Raw genomic sequence first — 18,641 nt, 5'->3', positions numbered from 1 at the left:
CAGGTGTACGCTACCATGCCGGGGTAGTTTTCGTATTTTTAGTAGAGACGGGGTTTCACCATGTTGACCAGGCTGGTCTCAAACTCCTGACCTCAGGTGGTCCGCCCGCCTTGGCCTCCCAAAGTGCTGGGATTACAGGTGTGAGCCACAATGCCCAGCTGAATTTTTTTTTTTTTTTTTTTTTTTTTTGAGACGGAGTCTCACTGCCCAGGCTGGAGTGCAGTGCCATGATCTCAGCTCACTGTAACCTCTGCCTCCCAGGTTCAAGCAATTCTCCTGCCTCAGCCTCCTGAGTAGCTGGGATTATAGAAGCACGCCACCACACCCGGCCTATTTTTTTGTATTTTTAGTAGAGATGGGATTTCACCATGTTGGACAGGCTGGTCTCAAACTCCTGGCCTCAAGTGATCCTCCTGCCTCAGCCTCCCAAAGTGCTGGGATTACAGGCATGAACCACTGTGCCCAGCATCACTTAGCTATTTTAAAATGCACAGTACATTTGTCGTTAACGACAGTTATCCTACTCTGCTGTCAAACATTAGAACTTTTTTTCTGCCTTTGTTGTAAGTGGAAATCTGCAGACGTAACCCAAAGTAGAGGGCAGTGAGCCACCACGTGCCCGCCACTCACAGTGAAGCTTTCGAATGTACAGGCAGGGCCCTTCAGGCTGCGGTGGGTCAAGTTTTGATGCATAAAAGGGCAAATCTTCATTTACGTGGAAAACTTGGCTTTCAGTCACTGCTGGGTTCGCAGGCTCCTAGGCTGTTACAGTGTAGTTCCAGCACGCTAGCCTTTTGTTCTGGGAACCACGTTTGTTCAGCTCACATTTGCATTGCAGGTTGCTGTTGTCAAAATGAAGAATACTGAACGAATTTATGCAATGAAAATCCTCAACAAGTGGGAGATGCTGAAAAGAGCAGAGGTAAGTATGGAGCTTGAAGAGCCATACGAATGGGGTTTGGGGTGAGCAGAAAGTGACTGTGAAGCCAGCTGGGGAAAAGCTGCAGTCACCCCACAGCCCTGGGCCTCCCTTCCCCTGGGACAGAGCGAGCACTCTCTGTGGGGGAGGTCTCAGCCTCCTCCTGGCGCCCGTTGCTCCCCGCCTCGGCGATCACTCGCTTGCTGGACGCCGTTCCTGAGAGTGCACCCTCGAGAACGTTGGCAGGGTTCTGTTTACTGTAAAGGCAAATAAAAAGCTTCCGGAGAGTTTTAGCATTGATTGCAATTCTGCTCCATACACAAGAGGAATGAACACATTTGGACCCTGCTCACATACAGAATGGGTCTTTAGATTCCCACCTAGAGGAGCCTCGCGGTTATAGATGAAAGTGGACCACTACTCAGCAGGCTTTGATCAGCTCCTGTTTCTTAGTTCAGTGTCAGTCTTCTTGGTGGCTGTTCCATGCCCCTGACCCCATCTCTAGAGCCACGTGCTCAGCCCCTGGTCTCCCTCCTGCCTGCCCGAGGCAGGCCAGGCCTGCTGGGGAGCCCACGCTTTTCGTCTCTGGCCATCTTGAGTTTCTGTCCTCACCTGCCCTCTATCTTCCCTCCCCTGCACTCAGAGCCCAGGCCCTTCCTGGCCAGTTGACCTGCTGCTTCCTGCTTCAGATCTGCTCCGTCCATCATGCTCCTCTCCCGTGACTCCTGCCTCTCTCTACCAGAAGGCAGTCCCTCCTTGCAGGCTGCCATTCATCACAGTGGTTTGCTGTGGCCCCGTGTGTCTCTGACCTGCCCTGAGCGAGGCCTGTGCCTGGCAGCGCTGCGGCGGCTGTAGGCTGCTCAGCCCTGTGGTCAGCGCTTGCTTCTGGAGTTGGACGCCTCTCAACGTGGCCGCCACCTCATTTTGGGAATTCCTTCTTGGGTTTCTAGACCCTCTCCTCTCATCACTGTCACCCTCCTAGTAATTTGAGGTGACCCTTTCCTCTTTGGTCCTGGAATTTGTGCCTGTGCTGCCCATGATGGTTGGCACCTTGGGCCGACAGCAGTGCAACCATTGATTTGGGCCAGATCTCTCCAAGGCCCTGGGTTTTGTTAACTTGGTGGGTGTTACCAGTTCCTTGTGACTGTCATTCTGACTTTTCCCTCCTCCGCTCAGGACCCATTTCCCCTTTCCCTGCTATGGCACCCAGCACAAGGTCTCGCACCCATTTGTTGCTCACTGAGCGCATGTTGGTTGACAAGAGTTAGCACCATTTTGCAGTCACTTTGGTCTCAAAATATCAGTGGCCTGTGATTGCTTCGGCTCCCTGCATCTCTCAGCTTCTGGGATGCACATGGTCTCCCTTCCTTCTTTGGGAGAAGCCTTTGCTCTCTTTGCCTCCATCCTCACTCAGTCGTCTCACCGTGTGCTTCCGCTGGGCCTGCCCTCGGCCCCAGCAGCCCTTTCCCCACCCCAAACAGTGGCAAACATGGGAATGTTGTTGGAGCAGACTTTTAGGGGGAAAAAGTAGCTACTGTTACATGAAAGTGTGGAGAGGTATAAGGTGTTTGGTATTTACCCAAATGTCATGTTAGATGAGTACATTTTAAAAGAGTAAATATTGCTGATTTAATTTGAATCTGGTTACGCAGATCCAGTTTAACTGGCATGCTCAGAAAAGTCCAAGAATGTTTGCTAGTCGTGATGATTATCCTGGAGTATGTATAATGGGCTATATGTGTGTGTAAGAGATATAAATATGGTGCTAGTTGCAAATAATTTATCTTTTTATTTTTATTTCATAGACTTTAAACATTAGATTTTATTAAAAGCATGAATTAAACAAGAGGTTGGTAGGTAGAAGAGTTGCTAAGCAGTGTAAGTTTATAATTTTTCCACCAGGCTAGGTCTTTATTTCATCTTGTTTAAAAAATATTAAAAGTTTCTCTCGGCCGGGCACGGTGGCTCAAGCCTGTAATCCTAGCACTTTGGGAGGCCGAGACAGGCGGATCACGAGGTCAGGAGATCGAGACCATCCTGGCTAACACGGTGAAACCCCGTCTCTACTAAAAAATACAAAAAAAAAAAAAAACTAGTCAGGCGAGGTGGCGGGCGCCTGTAGTTCCAGTTACTCGGGAGGCTGAGGCAGGAGAATGGCGTGAACCCGGGAGGCGGAGCTTGCAGTGAGCTGAGATCCGGCCACTGCACTCCAGCCCGGGCGACAGAGCAAGACTCCGTCTCAAAAGAAAAAAAAAAAAAAAGTTTCTCTCTCTGCTCCTTAGACAAAGCTGCTGGATAATACATAAGTTTCCTGTCAGCAGGTCACCCTGCGGGCAGTCCCTAGTTTAGGAATGGGTTTTTCCTAAGTGCTCTGGACAGCTGCCAGGCAGAGCTTCAGGGAGTGTCTCCTAGAGGCGTTGGCATAGATGCCGCAGATCCCTGGGGCAGCCTCGGCCTCCTGAGCCCATGGCCTCACCTCACCTGGGACTCAGCACTCCATCCCCATTTCTTTCTGGGGGTGTGTTCCGGAAGACAGGTGGACAGGCACACCGGGGCTCAGGTTTCCTTGTAGTTGCCCCTTTACCAGGCCCTTGTGGCCGTTGGCAGAGGGGTCGTGATGATTCCAGAACTGCTGGTCTCTGCATGTCTGGACATTAGCAAGCTGCATGCTGACCCGTGTCATGTTGTCATTAGTAGAACTGGGACACAGCTGCAACAACCATTTCATTTTTTTTTTTTTTCTTTTTTGAGACAGAGTCTCTCCCTGTCGCCCAGGAGTGCAATGGTGCAATCTTGGCTCACTGCAATCTCTGCCTCCTGGGTTCAAATGATTCTCCTGCCTCAGCCTCCCGAGTAGCTGGGATTACAGGCACCCGCCACCACGCCCAGCTCATTTTTGTATTTTTAGTAGGAACAGGTTTCACCATGTTGGCCAAGCTGGTCTCGAATTCCTGACCTTGTGATCCATCCGCCTCGGCCTCCCAAAGTGCTGGGATTACAAGCATGAGTCACTGTGCGCAGCCAACCATTTCATTTTAAAAGAAAACCTTTTTTTTTTTTTTTTTTTTTTTTTAGAGACAGGGTCCCACTCTGTTACTCTGTTGTATGGGCTGGAATACAGTGGTATGATCTCGGCTGGGCTCATCGATCCTCCCACCTCAGCCTCTTGAGTAGCTGGGACTGCAGATGGGTGCCACCACACCCAGCTAATTTTTAAGATTATTTGTAGAGACAGGATCTCACTATGTTGCCTAGGCTGGTCTCAAACTCCTGGGCTCAAGTGATCCTCCCGCCTTGGCCTCCCAGAGTGCTGGGATTATAGCGTGAGCCACCATGGCCAGCCTGAAAGGAAAACTTTTTAAAGTTTAGAAAAGAAAACCTTGTAGAAAGAAACAAGTTTCACAGGTCACTGTGAGACTCAGCTGAGAGCCAGTCAGAACCGTGCCCTCATGCCTCACATAGCAAGCTCTCCATAATGTACTTATATTTTTGTTAAGCTTGACAAGTTTCAAATGTAAGACAGTTTAAATCTTGTTCTATGCTCAATAAAGAAGAAATCATGTTAAAATTTTGCCAAAGGCATGGTGACTTTTTTTTTTCTTTTTTTGAGACAGTCTCGCTCTGTGGTCCAGGCTGGAGTACAGTGGTGCAATTTCAGCTCACCACAACCTCTGCCTGCTGGGTTCAGGCAGTTTTCGTGCCTCAGCCTCCTGCGTAGCTGGGATTACAGGCACCTGCCACCACACCTGGCTAGTTTTTCTAGTTTTTAGTAGAGGTGGGGTTTCATCATGTTGACCAGGCTGGTCTTGAACTCCTGACTTCAGGTGATCCACCCACCTTGGCCTCCCAAAGTGCTAGGTTTACAGGTGTGAGCCACTGCACTCAGCCAGGCCTGGTGACTTTTAAACAGAGATGCCACCTGGGCATTAAAACTCTTCTGGAAGCCATAGCAGGATAGAGGGCAGCCTCTTGCCCTGTGCTGCTGGCTGTAGGCCTTCCTCGTGGAGTCTGTCACAATCGTGTCATCCCTATACTGTGATTTCAGCAAACGTGTGTGCCCTGTCCTGCCAGCTGCATGGCAGCTCAGCAGTGGGTATAGGATAGAGAGGGCAGACACGTGGGGCGGCCCATGCCATCGATACTTGGCGGAGGTTGATCTGGTCAGGTGGTGCCGGGTGGGAGGAGTCTAGTCAGGAATCCACATGAGGGTGGGGTGAATCTTAAGTGTTGGCCACAGAAGTGGTGCCTGTGGGACAGCAGGGTGCAAGGGCGTCCTCAGCAGCCCTTGGAAGTGCACAGGGGGTGGGAGAGGAAGGGATGAGGGATGACTCAGCCTCTGCAGCCTCGGGGTGGTGCACAAGGAGGAGCCCAGAAGGCAGGGACACCATGGCTGGAGCCACTGTCCCAGCAGGGACCCCGAGACTAGCAGGACGCTCTCTGACCTACTTCCCGGTGAACACAGACTGACACCCCTCATTGCTTTGCAGACCGCGTGCTTCCGAGAGGAGCGCGATGTGCTGGTGAACGGCGACTGCCAGTGGATCACCGCGCTGCACTACGCCTTTCAGGACGAGAACCACCTGGTAGGTTGCACGGCCAGAGACTTGGTCAGGGCATTCCTCTGGCTTTATTCCTTTATGCTGTCACTAAAAATTCAGTAAGACAACATGGAACTGGCGTTTTAAAAATGTGTATTGGACTGGATGAAACAGAGGGGCTTGTTTTCATACAGTAATTGTCAGGTAGAACCTGTGAAAGTAAGGACTTTGTTTTTTTCTAATCACTAGAGAAGCTGATTAGTTCGTTTGCTGGGTTTGTTACTTTTAAATCAGCTGGGAGTTTGAAACTCTTTGAATCTTGGATTATTGGGAATAAGGAACCGCAGTGGGGATTCAGCCATATGGACGTTTTTGCCTCCGTCTCATCTCGGGCTGAGTCGGGGAGTGCCTCTCGCGTGCCTGCAGTCCTCCTGTCGTCCCGCAGTGGGGCAGCTGCCCCAGGCCCTTCTGACAGGTTTTAGGTGACTCTTGGTCTCCACACCGCCTGTTTATTTTTCTGACTTAAACAGGGCTTGCTTTCAGGACGGACGGACCAGCCTCGTGGCGCACATGCGTGTGTTCACCTCCACTGCACTCTAAGGCAGCTGACTTAGCGGTGAAGGGGAAACCAGCCCTTGGTCTCGGCCACTGAGTGGCCCGCAGACCGCCTCGTTCAGGACTTGTTATTCCTAGAATGACTCTCCAGGTTTGCCTGAACCTAAAAGTGTCCACTGCTGGAGCTCTGGGTGGACGGGACACGTGCAGACTTCAGAGAGGCAGGTCTGAGCCCGACTCATTCCCAGTGGCACCGTTTCTGCAGCGGTGGCGAGAGGGGTGTGGTCGCTGTGGTCACCGAACCTCAGGGCAGGGACCTGAGGCTTCCTTTTCCACGACAGCCAACGCGTGTGTCCACCTGAAGCTCCTGGGTTGTGCGCTCCACTGGTTCACAGCAGATGGAGTAGTGTCGGATCCTTCCATTCACCCTGAGTAATCCTTGAAGCATCAGAGAAAGCCCTGAGATTTGAACACCCAGGATTAGAGAAAAGGGTGTGCTGATTATTTCGACTTTACATATATGTGTCTGCCCAGCAGGGGGCAGCTGGTGTTTGTTGACCACTTAGGACATTTCAGGCCCACAGGGGTCCCCGTCAGGCTTCCCAGTGACCCAGTGATTCCACCGTTTCATAAGGGGGTGTCTGGGGCAGACAGAGGCAAAGTCACTTGCCCAGAGTGACCACATGGATGACAGCCCCTGTGTCCCAGTCCCAGCTCCAGCCTGGCAAGCAGGTTCCGGGTCCTCTGGGGCCTTCTCCACATAAACCCCTGCCCCCCACTTCCTGCTCAGTGTCCCTGCTCCTGGGAGCCTGGTGGACTGTCTCCAGTTCATTTCCACTTTTGATAAGAACTGAGTGAAGTTTCTAAGGAGTACAGGCAACTGGGATCTGTACGAAGGAAGACAATGCTGCTTGTTTTGTTTCTAATATTTTTCTGAAATTAGCATGCTGCCATCTAAAATGTTAGGTGTTGCCGGGTATATTCTGAGTTAAGACACATCAGTTAGGAGCCCCTGTGAAGATTCCATGTCCTCAAGGTTTTGGAGTTGCCCGGGTAGAAGTACCATGAAAATGAAGGACGACAGAACAAAGGCGAGGCCTCGGAGGCTTTCTGGCCCGTGTCTGCGGGGCCGGCTTCTGCGGTGCACACCTGCCACCTTGAGCAGGGGCTTTGAGGGTTAGGCCAGTTCCTCCTCCTATGGTTGTGAGGCTGGCCCGAGTGCAGGCTGGTGTCAGGTGCCTCTCATAGTGATAGGGAAACGTGGTTCCTCTGGCCACCCACGGGTTCGGGGTGGGTTCTGCTACAGTTTGTGTTGGAGCTATCTCGCGGAGTTTTATCAAAGTTAGACCTGTTTGACTGCTAACTGAAACTTACTGGCTTAACTCAGCACCCCGCGTTCTATGACAGGACAGGCGAGGTGTGGTTCTCATTCTGGAGTGGGTCTCTGCCGCCTACCTCACGAGCTCCCGCGTTAGCTTTCCTCACAGACCGTGTTCCGGGAGACCGTTGATCAGACCCAGTGCTGCTGTAGGATGCTCCTGCTCATCTTAGAGTTCTAGGCAGACGTGGACACGGCTGGGGCTCAGCTAGTAAGGGCTTGACTCAACCCCACGGCTTTCTTCAGGGGCCTGAGGGCCTGGCCCTTCGCCCTTCGTTCACTGCATCTCCCTGGCCCCGTGTGTGTGTGTCAGCTGCCGGGGCGTCTCCCTCTGGGACGCCTGCAGTGTGTATCCACCGCCCCTTCTCCATTGCCCTCCGCACACAGCGGCACCTCCATGCCTGGGCTTCTGAACATAGTTGGGGAACATCACCCACCCACTGCTCTGAGAGTGAGGCTGCAGCCCCCACTGTGGCCGGCCCTCCCCATTTGGCAGGCTCCAGTGTGCCACTGCCACTTTCCTCCTAGCCGCTTTGCATGCACCCCTTCATCTGGAGCACAGCCCCGGCTCTCCTCAGGCCTTTGCTTGGCAGCCTCTGGCCGGGGCACCTCACCAGGGGACCTGCGGTCGGCTGGCACTCACCACTGCCTGCTCTCCGTGCTGGCCATGGTCTCTCCCGCCCCCAGTGTGAGCTCCGCTGAGCCAGGGACCTTGCTGTCTCGTGCATGCCAGTGCCCCTGCTGCCAGAGGGGCCAACAGGGCCACGGTGAGGGTGCACAAGCAAATGAACAAACTGAAAAACTCCGCGGGGAGGGACAGGCAGTGCCTGAGCCAGGGCAGGGAGGCTGAGGCTGCCCTCGGCGGCGGCTTGAGGAAGGCTCCACAGGGCGGGACAGCTGTGGCGAGGCTTAGAAGGGATGAGAGTTTGCTGGTAAAGATTCTTTTGAGAGCAAGGACCTAAAACGAAGGCTTTTGTCATTTCCTCTCATCTAGCTGGGCCCCTCCCTTTCTCAGACAAGCCCACCGGTGGGCGCTTCCCTTCCTTTGGAGACACGCAGTCTGGTTGGATGTGATGGGCGTGGAGTCTGACTGTTGGGCCCAGGTCTTTGCTCTGTCCTTGCCTGCTGGGCAACCCTGGGGCCATCCCCAAGCCTCCCGTGTTGATGGGGTCTTGGTGCCGGAGGCGAGGGTAGGTGGGAGCGTGAACAGGACAGCACTGGCCTGCGTCTCACAGCCTGGGCCCAAGCGTAGGCCTTCATGGTGACAGAAGCTGATCTGATTAGGTTCTCAATAAATACTACAGGGTCACTGCCCCAGCTGATAAACAGGGCGTTTCCTCCCTGTGTGGGTTGATTAAAAGCTAGCTGTCCAGACCAGAGCGTCCATCTCATCACAGGAAATTTGCACCAAGGAAGGCAGCGCCTGTGAGGTGCAGGCCACGTGCTTCCCCAGCAGTCCCTGAGGCGCAGTGGCCCCAGAGGTGGAGGTGTTGGCTGCCACCCTGACTCTGGCTGTGATGGTCTTGCCTGTCCTGGGCCTCTCTGACCTGTGAGATCTCCCCACTGGGGCCTCCACAGACTGTGGGCTTTGTGGTCTGAACTTTCTAAGTGCTGCAAGAGACAGGCTGTCCTCAGGCAGAGCTCCACAGAGGCTCACCTCGGGGTCGCCCACTCCGAGCACACGGCTGGCCCGGTGGGGAGGGAACTAGTAGGGAAGTGACGGGTTCAGCCCTGTTAGCAGATATTTTTTCTTCCGTTACTCCAATTTCTACTTAAGCAGGAGCTTTTCTGAGGTTTCTGTTGGAGTGAACCTATAAGTAATTATTTTTCGGCTCTTTTGTGATGTAATCTTTCCAATAAGAGCTGCTGATACCATGTATCACGTGATGTTAGATACTTCGCCTCCCTCCTGTGGTCTGGTCCGTAACATGAGGGCCTGGAGAATTATTTTTAAACCCATAGGATTGATGGGCTATTAACTGTGCTTCTGCTTTGGGTCACTAGCTTTTAGAGTGCCCTCTCCAACATGAAACCCTTTCATCATTCCTCGCATTGATTAAATACACCGCTTACTGAAGTCCGCTCTCTGTCACATGCATACCTGAAGATGGCAGCATCGTGGATGCATCAGGGCATGCCTTCCAGAAGGAGGGTCTCGGGTGACAGAAGAGCAGCTGAGATGCCACGAGCCAGACCTGGAGCCTGAGAACCTCACCATGAAAGGCTGGCCTTTAATTGTCAGGTTTGGTGGTGACTAAATGTGGTATTCTCTCCCCTTCTCTTTGCAATTTGTAGTACTTAGTCATGGATTACTATGTGGGTGGTGATTTACTGACCCTGCTCAGCAAATTTGAAGACAAGCTTCCAGAAGATATGGCGAGGTTCTACATTGGTGAAATGGTGCTGGCCATTGACTCCATCCATCAGCTTCATTACGTGCACAGGTAACCAGCTTCTGATATATTTTATGGAAACCACGTTTAATTGTTAAAATAATCCTTTCAGAGCTCCCAAGTCCAGGCCACCCCAGGAAGCCATGTAGGTCGCGAGTCCCCACAATGAGCTGCCGCAGCACAGACTGATTTGCCCACATCACTGTCTTCCAGCCCCAGCACCCAGTGGATCCCAGCTCTCATTGTTGCAGTTGTGATGGTCTAACTCCTGTCAGCTGAAGCCACTGTGTCTTTTGACATTTATTTGACATTGACTCAACCTCTCCCCGCCCAAGACCCCCTCCCTAAAATGCCGGTGCTCCCTGGGACTCATGTGGGGCCTGGGGGTCCTCTGTCTCCACTGCCCAAGACCCCCTCCCTGAAATGCCTGTGCTCCCTGGGGCTCACATGGGGCCCGGGGGTCCTCTCTCTCTACCGCCCGATACCCCCTCCCTAAAATGCCGGTGCTCCCTGGGACTCATGGTGCCTGGGGTCCTCTCTCTCTACCGCCCGATACCCCCTCCCTAAAATGCCGGTGCTCCCTGGGACTCATGGTACCTGGGGTCCTCTCTCTCTACCGCCCGATACCCCCTCCCTAAAATGCCTGTGCTCCCTGGGACTCATGGTACCTGGGGTCCTCTCTCTCTACCGCCTGATACCCCCTCCCTAAAATGCCGGTGCTCCCTGGGACTCACATGGGGCCCGGGGGTCCTCTCTCTCTACCGCCCGATACCCCCTCCCTAAAACGCCGGTGCTCCCTGGGACTCGTGGTGCCTGGGGTCCTCTCTACCGCCCGATACCCCCTCCCTAAAATGCCGGTGCTCCCTGGGACTCGTGGTACCTGGGGTCCTCTCTCTCTACCGCCCGAGACCCCCTCCCTAAAATGCCGGTGCTCCCTGGGACTTGTGGTACCTGGGGTCCTCTCTCTCTACTGCCCGAGACCCCCTCCCTAAAATGCCGGTGCTCCCTGGGGCTCATGTGGGGCTCGGGATCCTCTGTCCCTACCACCCTGAAATGCCTCGTATGGGGCCTGGGGCCCTCTGTCTCCACATCTTTCTCAACTCTGCTCTTCTCTGTGCCATGCTGACCCCTGAAGGGCCCCAGGAAACACAAAGGAAAGATGGGCTTGAGGAAGAGGCTTCCGTCACTACGACATGCAGGACTTGAGCTGAGAGAGCGTGTGGGGCAGAAGCCTGAAGCAGCTCCCTCTCCTGCTCTCCGGGGCCCCCTCCCCCTTCTCGGCTGGGAGGGCAGCTCCCCAGTGACTCAGCCACTGAGTCCACGTCTTCGCCTCCCTCTTGTCCTGAGACTCAAAGATTCAGTCCTGTGGTTTGTTTTGGTTTTTGTTTTTAAAAACTAGTTTTACTTGTGTGTTTATTACAAGATAATTTTATGGTAATAGGTTTAAAAAGTCAAACAGTTCTATAAAGCCTCCAACCAAAACCAAGCCCAGCCCTGGCGCCACTGATTATACTTGGTCAGATAACTATTGTAAACTTGTAGAATTACTTTTCCAGCATCTACCTTCATGTGTCTTAAGTCACAGGTTTATATTGCTGATTTCTTTCTTTTCTTTTTTGGCTTCAGATCACATCTGTTAAATTGAAATTGTAACTCTTTTACATAATTACCTCTTTCTCTCTCTCACCCATCTCTCCCACATATACTTCCAAACTCTCTTCCCTTCTCCCACATCATCCTTTTTATTTTTATTTTGGTATATTTTTTAGGATGGAGTCTTGCTCTGCCACCCAGGCTGGAGTGTAATGACGTGATTTCACTCACTGTAGCCTCTGCCTCCTGGGTTCAAGAGATTCTCCTGCCTCAGGCTCCTGAGTAGCTGGGACTACAGGTGCCCACCACCTCGCCCGGCTAATTTTTTTTTTTTTTTTTTTTTTGAGACGGAGTCTCGCTCTGTCGCCCAGGCTGGAGTATGGGGGCGCCATCTCGGCTCACTGCAAGCTCCGCCTCCCGGGTTCACACCATTCTCCTGCCTCAGCCTCCTGAGTCGCTGGGACTACAGGTGCCCACCACCTCGCCCGGCTAATTTTTTTTTTTTTTTTTTTTTTGAGACGGAGTCTCGCTCTGTCGCCCAGGCTGGAGTATGGGGGCGCCATCTCGGCTCACTGCAAGCTCCGCCTCCCGGGTTCACACCATTCTCCTGCCTCAGCCTCCTGAGTCGCTGGGACTACAGGGGCCCACCACCACGCCCAGCTAATTTTTTGTATCTTTTAGTGGAGATGGTGTTTCACAATGTTAGCCAGGCTGGTCTTGATCTCCTGACCTCGTGATCCACCTGCCTCAGCCTCCCAAAGTGCTGGGATTACAGGCATGAGCCACTGCGCCCAGCCTAATTTTTTTTCATTTTTAGTAGAGATGGGAGTTTGCCACTTTGGCCAGGCTGGTCTTGAATTCCTGACCTCAAGTGATCCACCCACCTCAGCCTCCCAATGTGCTGGGATTACAGGCGTGAGCCACCGCGCCCGGCCCCACATCATCCTGATTAGTATGGTTAAAAACTATCCTTTTAGCTGTGGTTCAGTCAGAGTTTGGTGTTGATAATGCTATGACTGTGTAACTATGACAGCAGTGTTGTAGTTGAGAACTACACTTATATAAACTTTTGCTTTCTCTGGAGTTGATAATTGCCTTGCTTTTTGTTAGTTTTTTTTTGTAGCTGTCACTAATTTGTCCCCAGATATTATGGCCACGTTACGAAGCTCTGTACCCGGACATGCATCGGGTAGTCTCGGTCTGGTTTTCCTTGGCGCTGTCCCTTCCATCGTTCCCCTCCTCTCTTCCGCATTGGTTCCTCGTTTGTTCCGTGCTACACTCATTCTGAGATGGCTTTTCAAGTGCAGAGATTCCCTCTCCCTTTCTGGGATTGGCTCCCTGGTTTTACGAGTCATTCATTTTTCTTTTTCTTGGCTTTTAGTTTGGCTTGGTAGCGCATGTCCTTCAGTGGTATCTGGAACGGGGGTATATGAGATAGTTTTTTGAGATCAGTGTCTTAACTCCGTGTGTGTCTGTGACTGGTGCTTTATCCAGTGTGGAGTTTTTGGTTGTAAACCACTTTCCCTTTGGAATTTTGCAGGCATCACGTGTGTCTGTGCCTTCCGCCCTGAGGCTGCTCTGGAGAGGTGGGAGGCCATTGTGGTCTCCCTCGCTTTGTGTTCTGAGCTGTAGGCCTGTGCTCGGGCCCCCTCCGTGGTGATCAGGAGGCTTTCCCAAGCAGACACAGCCCCTCCTGCGTGGGGAGCGAGGGCGCCGCTGAGTTACAGCTCTTCCATCTTGCTGGAGTGCTGCCGTGTTGCTAGAGGAGGAAGTTGAGGCTAGAGAGGTGGGCGCCTTGCCTCAGCCATGCTGCTGATGGCTTACACCTCCCAGTGCACAGGGAGCTGTCCTGAAAGAACAGACACTCGTTTAGTGTGATGAGATTGTGGACATTGCTTCTCTTTCTTTCCTTTTAAAAAATACATTTCTTAACGTAGTTATGCCTGCTTTTATAAGTTAGTATAAGGTTTTATTGATTGATTGACTAAGATGGAGTCTCACTCTTGTTAACCAGGCTGGAGTGCAATGGCACGATCTCGGCTCACCGCAATCTCCACCTTCCAGGTTCAAGCAACTCCTGCCTCAGCCTCCCGAGTAGCTGGGATTACAGGCATGCACCACCATGCCCGGCTAATTTTGTATTTTTAGTAGAGACAGGGTTTCTCCATGTTGGTCAAGCTGGTCTAGGACTCCTGACCTCAGGTGATCCACCCACCTCGGCCTCCCAAGGTGCTGGGATTACAGGCGTGAGCCACTGCATCCAGCCCATAAGTTAGTATAGTTTTTAACAGTTAGGTTTATACTCTCTTCTTGGTAGAACTTAATTCACAATAGAGAAATAAGTGTCTTTGTATTTATCACAGATCTCCAGGGAAATTAGTTTGACCACCTTTTTAATTGTTTTCTCCCCCTAAATAGAAAGTGTTCTCCTCATTCCTTTTTTTTTTTTTTTTTTTTTTTTTTTTTGAGACGGAGTCTTGCTCTGTCGCCCAGGCTGGAGTGCAGTGGCGCGATCTCGGCTCACTGCAAGCTCTGCCTCCTGGGTTCACGCCATTCTCCTGCCTCAGCCTCCCGAGTAACTGGGTCTACAGGCGCCTGCCACCACGCCCGGCTACTGTTTTGTATTTTTAGTAGAGACGGGGTTTCTTTCACCGTGTTAGCTAGGATGGTCTTGATCTCCTGACCTCGTAATCTGCCCGCCTCAGCCTCCCAAAGTTCTGGGATTACAGGCGGGAGCCATCCTCATTCTCTTAATTGGCTGTGTAGAAGCTTTGCTCAGTCGTTTGACCTCCAGGCTTAGTAGACATCAAAATATGTAATGTTTAAAACTTTATTTTTCCCCCCAAATTAACCCATTATTCAGACTGAGTGCCCAGATGCAATCTAAAATAGAGATGTTTCTAGGAGGCTTGTCTTACCCCAGTCTCAGGTGGGGACATTGTGAACATTTGGTGGGGTCAGAAAGAAATGTCATTGGCGCCAGAGTGGTGCCGCTGGCCGATGTAACTGTGTGGTTTGGAGCCTGTGCCACTGCGCTGCCGCTTGGGCCCCTTCCTGTGGTTGGTTAGGTGCTGCCGGGATTCCATCCCGCCAGGCGGGGGTCTGCAGCTTTCATAGCTGCTGCCTGGCTTCTGCAGCTGGACCCCAAAAGCTTTCTGGGTGAGGAGATCAGTGGGAGACCAGGACCCAGCGTGTGCCCCTCACAGGTTTGTACAGCTCCTTCCTGAGAGGTCAGCCCCTGGTGATATCAGGAAAGGCAGAGATCACGAATGGCACAAAGTGTTTCAGAGAGAGAGAACACTGGCCAGACACAGTGGCTCACGCCTGTAATCAGTACTTTGGGAGGCCAAGGCAGGTGGATCACCTGAGGTCAGGAGTTCAAGACCTGCCTGGCCAACATGGTAAAACCCTGTCTCTACTAAAAATACAAAAAATTAGCCAGGCTTAGTGATGAGCACCTGTACTCCCAGCTACTCAGGAGGCTGGGGCGGGAAAATCACTTGAACCCGCAAAGTGGAGTTTGCAGTGAGCCGAGATCGTGCCATTGCACTCCAGCCTGGGCAACAAGAGCGAAACTCTGTCTCAAAAAAAAAAAAAAGAGAGAGAGAGAACATCACATCCCCAAAGAGAGAGCAGAGAGTGTAGTGTGTGAACAAAATAAGAACAGAATACAAATTTTAAGAAAAAGAATATGTAGAAAACAAAAAGTCTTGGAAAATAAAAGCTAAAGTAAAAAGTTCAGTGGAAGAGGCAGAAGATGAAGTAGAGGAAATTGGCAAAAAGAAAAAAAAAGAAAAAAAAAACCTCAGAGAGAAGATCTGGTGGTCAGGGTGGCTCTGGGGCCACTCCCCAGGTGGTGGGCTGTGTGCTCCGGAGGCTGAGGCGCACCTGCTGTGGGAATCAGACTTCTGTTGGTTTTGCAGCTGGAAGCTCCACAAGGGGAATGGTTGGAAGCAGGAGTTGACATCACTCAGAAATGGGACGGTGAGGGACAGAAGCAGCCTCCCTTTTCAGTGTGTCAGAGGAAGAGCTGGAAGGGAGAAATAAAGCCTGCAGTTCACCAGGGCTCTTTCACCCCCACCTGCTGGATGCCACTGATGTTAGCTGGAATCTCAGCAGTGGGAAAAAAGGCACTTGGGGAAGCCTAGAGCTGCTGCTCAGTCCTGTGCCTGACTCTCCCCTGAGGATGCCACTGCTCCCTGGTTTTAGCAGAGAATGGACACAGGCAGTCCCAGCACAGTGGTCCCTGGGGACCATCAGCTCTCTCAGTTGGCCTGGGGACCACCTGCCCATCTAAAGGCCTCGCGGTTGGGAGCAATAGGCCAGCCCTTGCCTTGAACCTCCAGTGCTCTTCTGCCAGGAGAGCTTTCCTCACACAAACAGCAAGTTCACTTAAAAAAAATAAAATCAACCCCCACCACGTATTTTAAATACAGAATTCTACTGCACAGATGACCCCCAGAGCCTGCAAATGGCCAGCAGTTGAAGGCCCCTGGAAGGTACACAAGGAAGATGGCCTGCCTGAGACCCCTCCGCAGCCTGTCTTCTCAGAGTGTGCCGGTGTCGGTGGTCCTGGGGTGGCCCCTGGAAAAACATCCCTATTTTTTAGGGAATTCCTGGCAGCCACGTCCTGTTTAGCCTGGACTCTGGTCGTTGTATTTCTGCTAACTCGGTCCATAGAACACCTGTTGTGGCGTGTCTCGGGGTCTCCTTACTCTCTTCTGTGTCTTCCTAGCCTGTCTCAGGCCACTTGGAACATTTGTGTGTATGTGAAATTACGGTTATTTGCCTTAAACATTTTCCTGTGTAATCATTTCGCTATTTCTCTGTGAATTGTCCTGCCTTCCATTCCCAAACCATAAAAATGAAGCCCAATCTAAATAAAGTAGTCTCATTGTCCTTGTCTTTAATCCGTTTCTTCCTGGCAGCCAGTTATAGAGCTTGTTGCAGAACCTCCTTGAGCTTCTCTTCATACTTGGTCCTGTATGCATTGCTTCAAGTCTTCCTTGTCATAAAACTGGTCCTCTTTTATTTACATGGGTGGCTCACAGAAGGGAGTGGAGGCCGGAGGCCATGGTGAAAGGTTTGTGAGTTCGAGTGAGCACCTCCGAGCACCCTGGTCATGGGGAGGGCAGGAGGAGGGGGTGGGTCTGCTTCTGCTTCCAGGAGTGTTGGTCTTTATTTCCACGCCCTTCCTCCCTCCTTTCCTCCATCCTTCCATCCTCTCGTCTTTCCAGCTCTCCCTCTCTCTTTCTGCCTTGCCCGCTTTTTTCATGAGAAAGGATTGCAGAAAAACTCGTGGACATGGGAGAGTCTATTAGATGTCCCCAAAAGTGCTGTTAATGGACGTGCTCTTGGCCAGAAGCCTCGCATCCCGTGTGGAGCAGCTGGTTGAGAACCCACCTGCAGCATCAGGTGCAGCGTCAGCACGCCCTCTGCACGCAGTCTTCAGAGCTGCCGTACCTCGAAGGAGGCAGATAGATACCTGCCTTTCTTCCCAACACTGGTGGAGTCTGTTGGGAAGGGAACGTAGTATATATAACGTATGAAGAAGAATTTGTTCCTCTGAAGCAAATTTAATTGAGATGTATTTAAATAAGTATAGTAGACACTTCCAAGAAAAGAGGATTTTTATTAATGAAAATAATAGGTTCAGCAGATGGGCCAGGCGCGGTGGCTCACGCCCGTAATCCCAGCACTTTGGGAGGCTGAGGTGAGTGGATTGCTTCAGCTCACAAGTTCAAGACCAGCCTTGCCAACATGGCAAAATCCCTTCTCTACTAAAAATACAAAAAACTAGCTGGGCATGGTAGCGCACCCCTGTAATCCCAGCTACAAGGGAGGCTGAGGTATGAGAATCGCCTGAAAACCCAGGGAGTCAGAGGTTGCAGTGAGCTGAGATTGTGTCACTGTACTCCAGTCTGGGTAACAGAGTGAGGCTCTGTCTCAAAAAAAATATATATATATATTTATATATGTATATACACACACGTGTATATATATTCAGCAGATGTTTTCATTTTGATTTTTTTCTTACTTTCAGACTTAAAGATTTTGTGTCAGTCAAAGCTGCTGAAGTAATGTGAGACAAAAATTGTTTTTGAATTCTAACGTACTCGCTCCCCAGAGGTCACCACCGCTCATCCCCCACAGTGCTATGCAGAACTTTCCACTGTGACAGAATGTTCTAGATCTGCATTGTTCAACACGGTAGCCCCAGCCACATGTGGCTCATGAGCACTCGAAACATGGCTGGTGCAACAGAAGAACTGAATTCTGTATTTTATGTAATTTACATTAATTTGAGTTTGAATAATCCTGTGTGGCTAGGGGCTACCGTGTTAGACAGTGAGGTTCTGGAAGCGTGAATCAGCTTTGCCTGTTTTAAAATACTGTATATATGGAATCATATTACATGTGTATTCTTTTAAAAGTTTTCTTTTTAAATAATGTTTCAAATAATTTCAAACCTAAAAAGTTTCAGTCTTATACAAGGGTTGCAAGAATGGCACAAAAAGCACCCATATACCTTTAATCAGATTCACTTATTGTTAATATTTCGGCTCCTGTTATAGATTCCCCCCCGCCACATGTGTACACACACACACAGATTTTTCCTGACCCGTCTAAGAATAAGCTGCACGTACCAAGAGCATTTACCCCTAAATTCTTTCTTATGCTACTCATACCTAACCTTATCCTCTTTGCTCAAATTTTATCAGTTGACCCAGGGGCATCTCTTAGAGTATTTCCTTCCCCCAGTACAGAATCCAGTCCAGGATCACGTGGCATTTCATTGTCATGTCTTCTTTAATCTCTTTTAATCTAGAATAGTTCCTCATCCTTTCTTTGTTATGACAGTGGCACGTTGGAAGAACACTGATGTGTTTGGAGAATACAGTGTCCGTTGCCTTTTCAATGGAAGACTTCTCAGTTTCACTTGGTCTAATGTTTTCTCCTGATAGATTGAGATGATGTGTTCCTTCCTCTTGGAATGTGTGTGTGTAAATATATTGTGTCCTTCTCAGGGTGTCATATCCAGAGGTGTACAATATCCATCAGCCCCTCAGTGGTGATCAAATCCATCACCCAGTTAAGATTTTGTTCGATTTTTCTGCTATATAGTTTTTTCCCTGTGGAGAGATACTTTTAAGACCATGCAAATATCCTCTTCTTTAAAATTTCCTCCCAAGATGTAGTATCCACTAATGATTTTTGCCTGGACCAGTCTTTGCATGGTTGCAAACTGACTTACAAACTCCAGA

The 18,641-nt window shown here is 50.9% G+C and overlaps 1 protein-coding gene and 1 long non-coding RNA gene across 6 annotated transcripts in view; one reads left to right on the top strand and one right to left on the bottom strand.

Moving 5' to 3' along the window:
* Positions 1-18,641, top strand: part of CDC42BPB (CDC42 binding protein kinase beta) — a 136,526-nt gene that overhangs the window by 51,167 nt on the left and 66,718 nt on the right. For all 5 annotated transcript variants that reach the window (XR_013396589.1, XR_013396588.1, XM_028851887.2 and 2 more), the window contains exons 3-5: positions 839-922; positions 5,407-5,502; positions 9,686-9,834. Coding sequence is in view for 3 of the 5 variants with exons in the window: in XM_028851887.2 (XP_028707720.2) it covers positions 839-922; positions 5,407-5,502; positions 9,686-9,834 (329 nt within the window). In the remaining 2 variants the exon portion in view is untranslated. The remainder of the gene's footprint in view (positions 1-838; positions 923-5,406; positions 5,503-9,685; positions 9,835-18,641) is intronic.
* Positions 9,537-15,788, bottom strand: LOC144330428 (uncharacterized). Its single transcript, XR_013396594.1, has 4 exons — positions 14,927-15,788; positions 12,301-13,378; positions 10,546-11,685; positions 9,537-10,474 (listed from the first exon to the last, which is right to left on the bottom strand). It is a non-coding gene; the product is annotated as an uncharacterized LOC144330428 (long non-coding RNA).

This window comes from Macaca mulatta, chromosome 7, assembly GCF_049350105.2.
Source record: "Macaca mulatta isolate MMU2019108-1 chromosome 7, T2T-MMU8v2.0, whole genome shotgun sequence".
Lineage (NCBI taxonomy): Eukaryota > Metazoa > Chordata > Mammalia > Primates > Cercopithecidae > Macaca > Macaca mulatta.
This window is presented reverse-complemented; position numbering and strand designations above follow the sequence as displayed.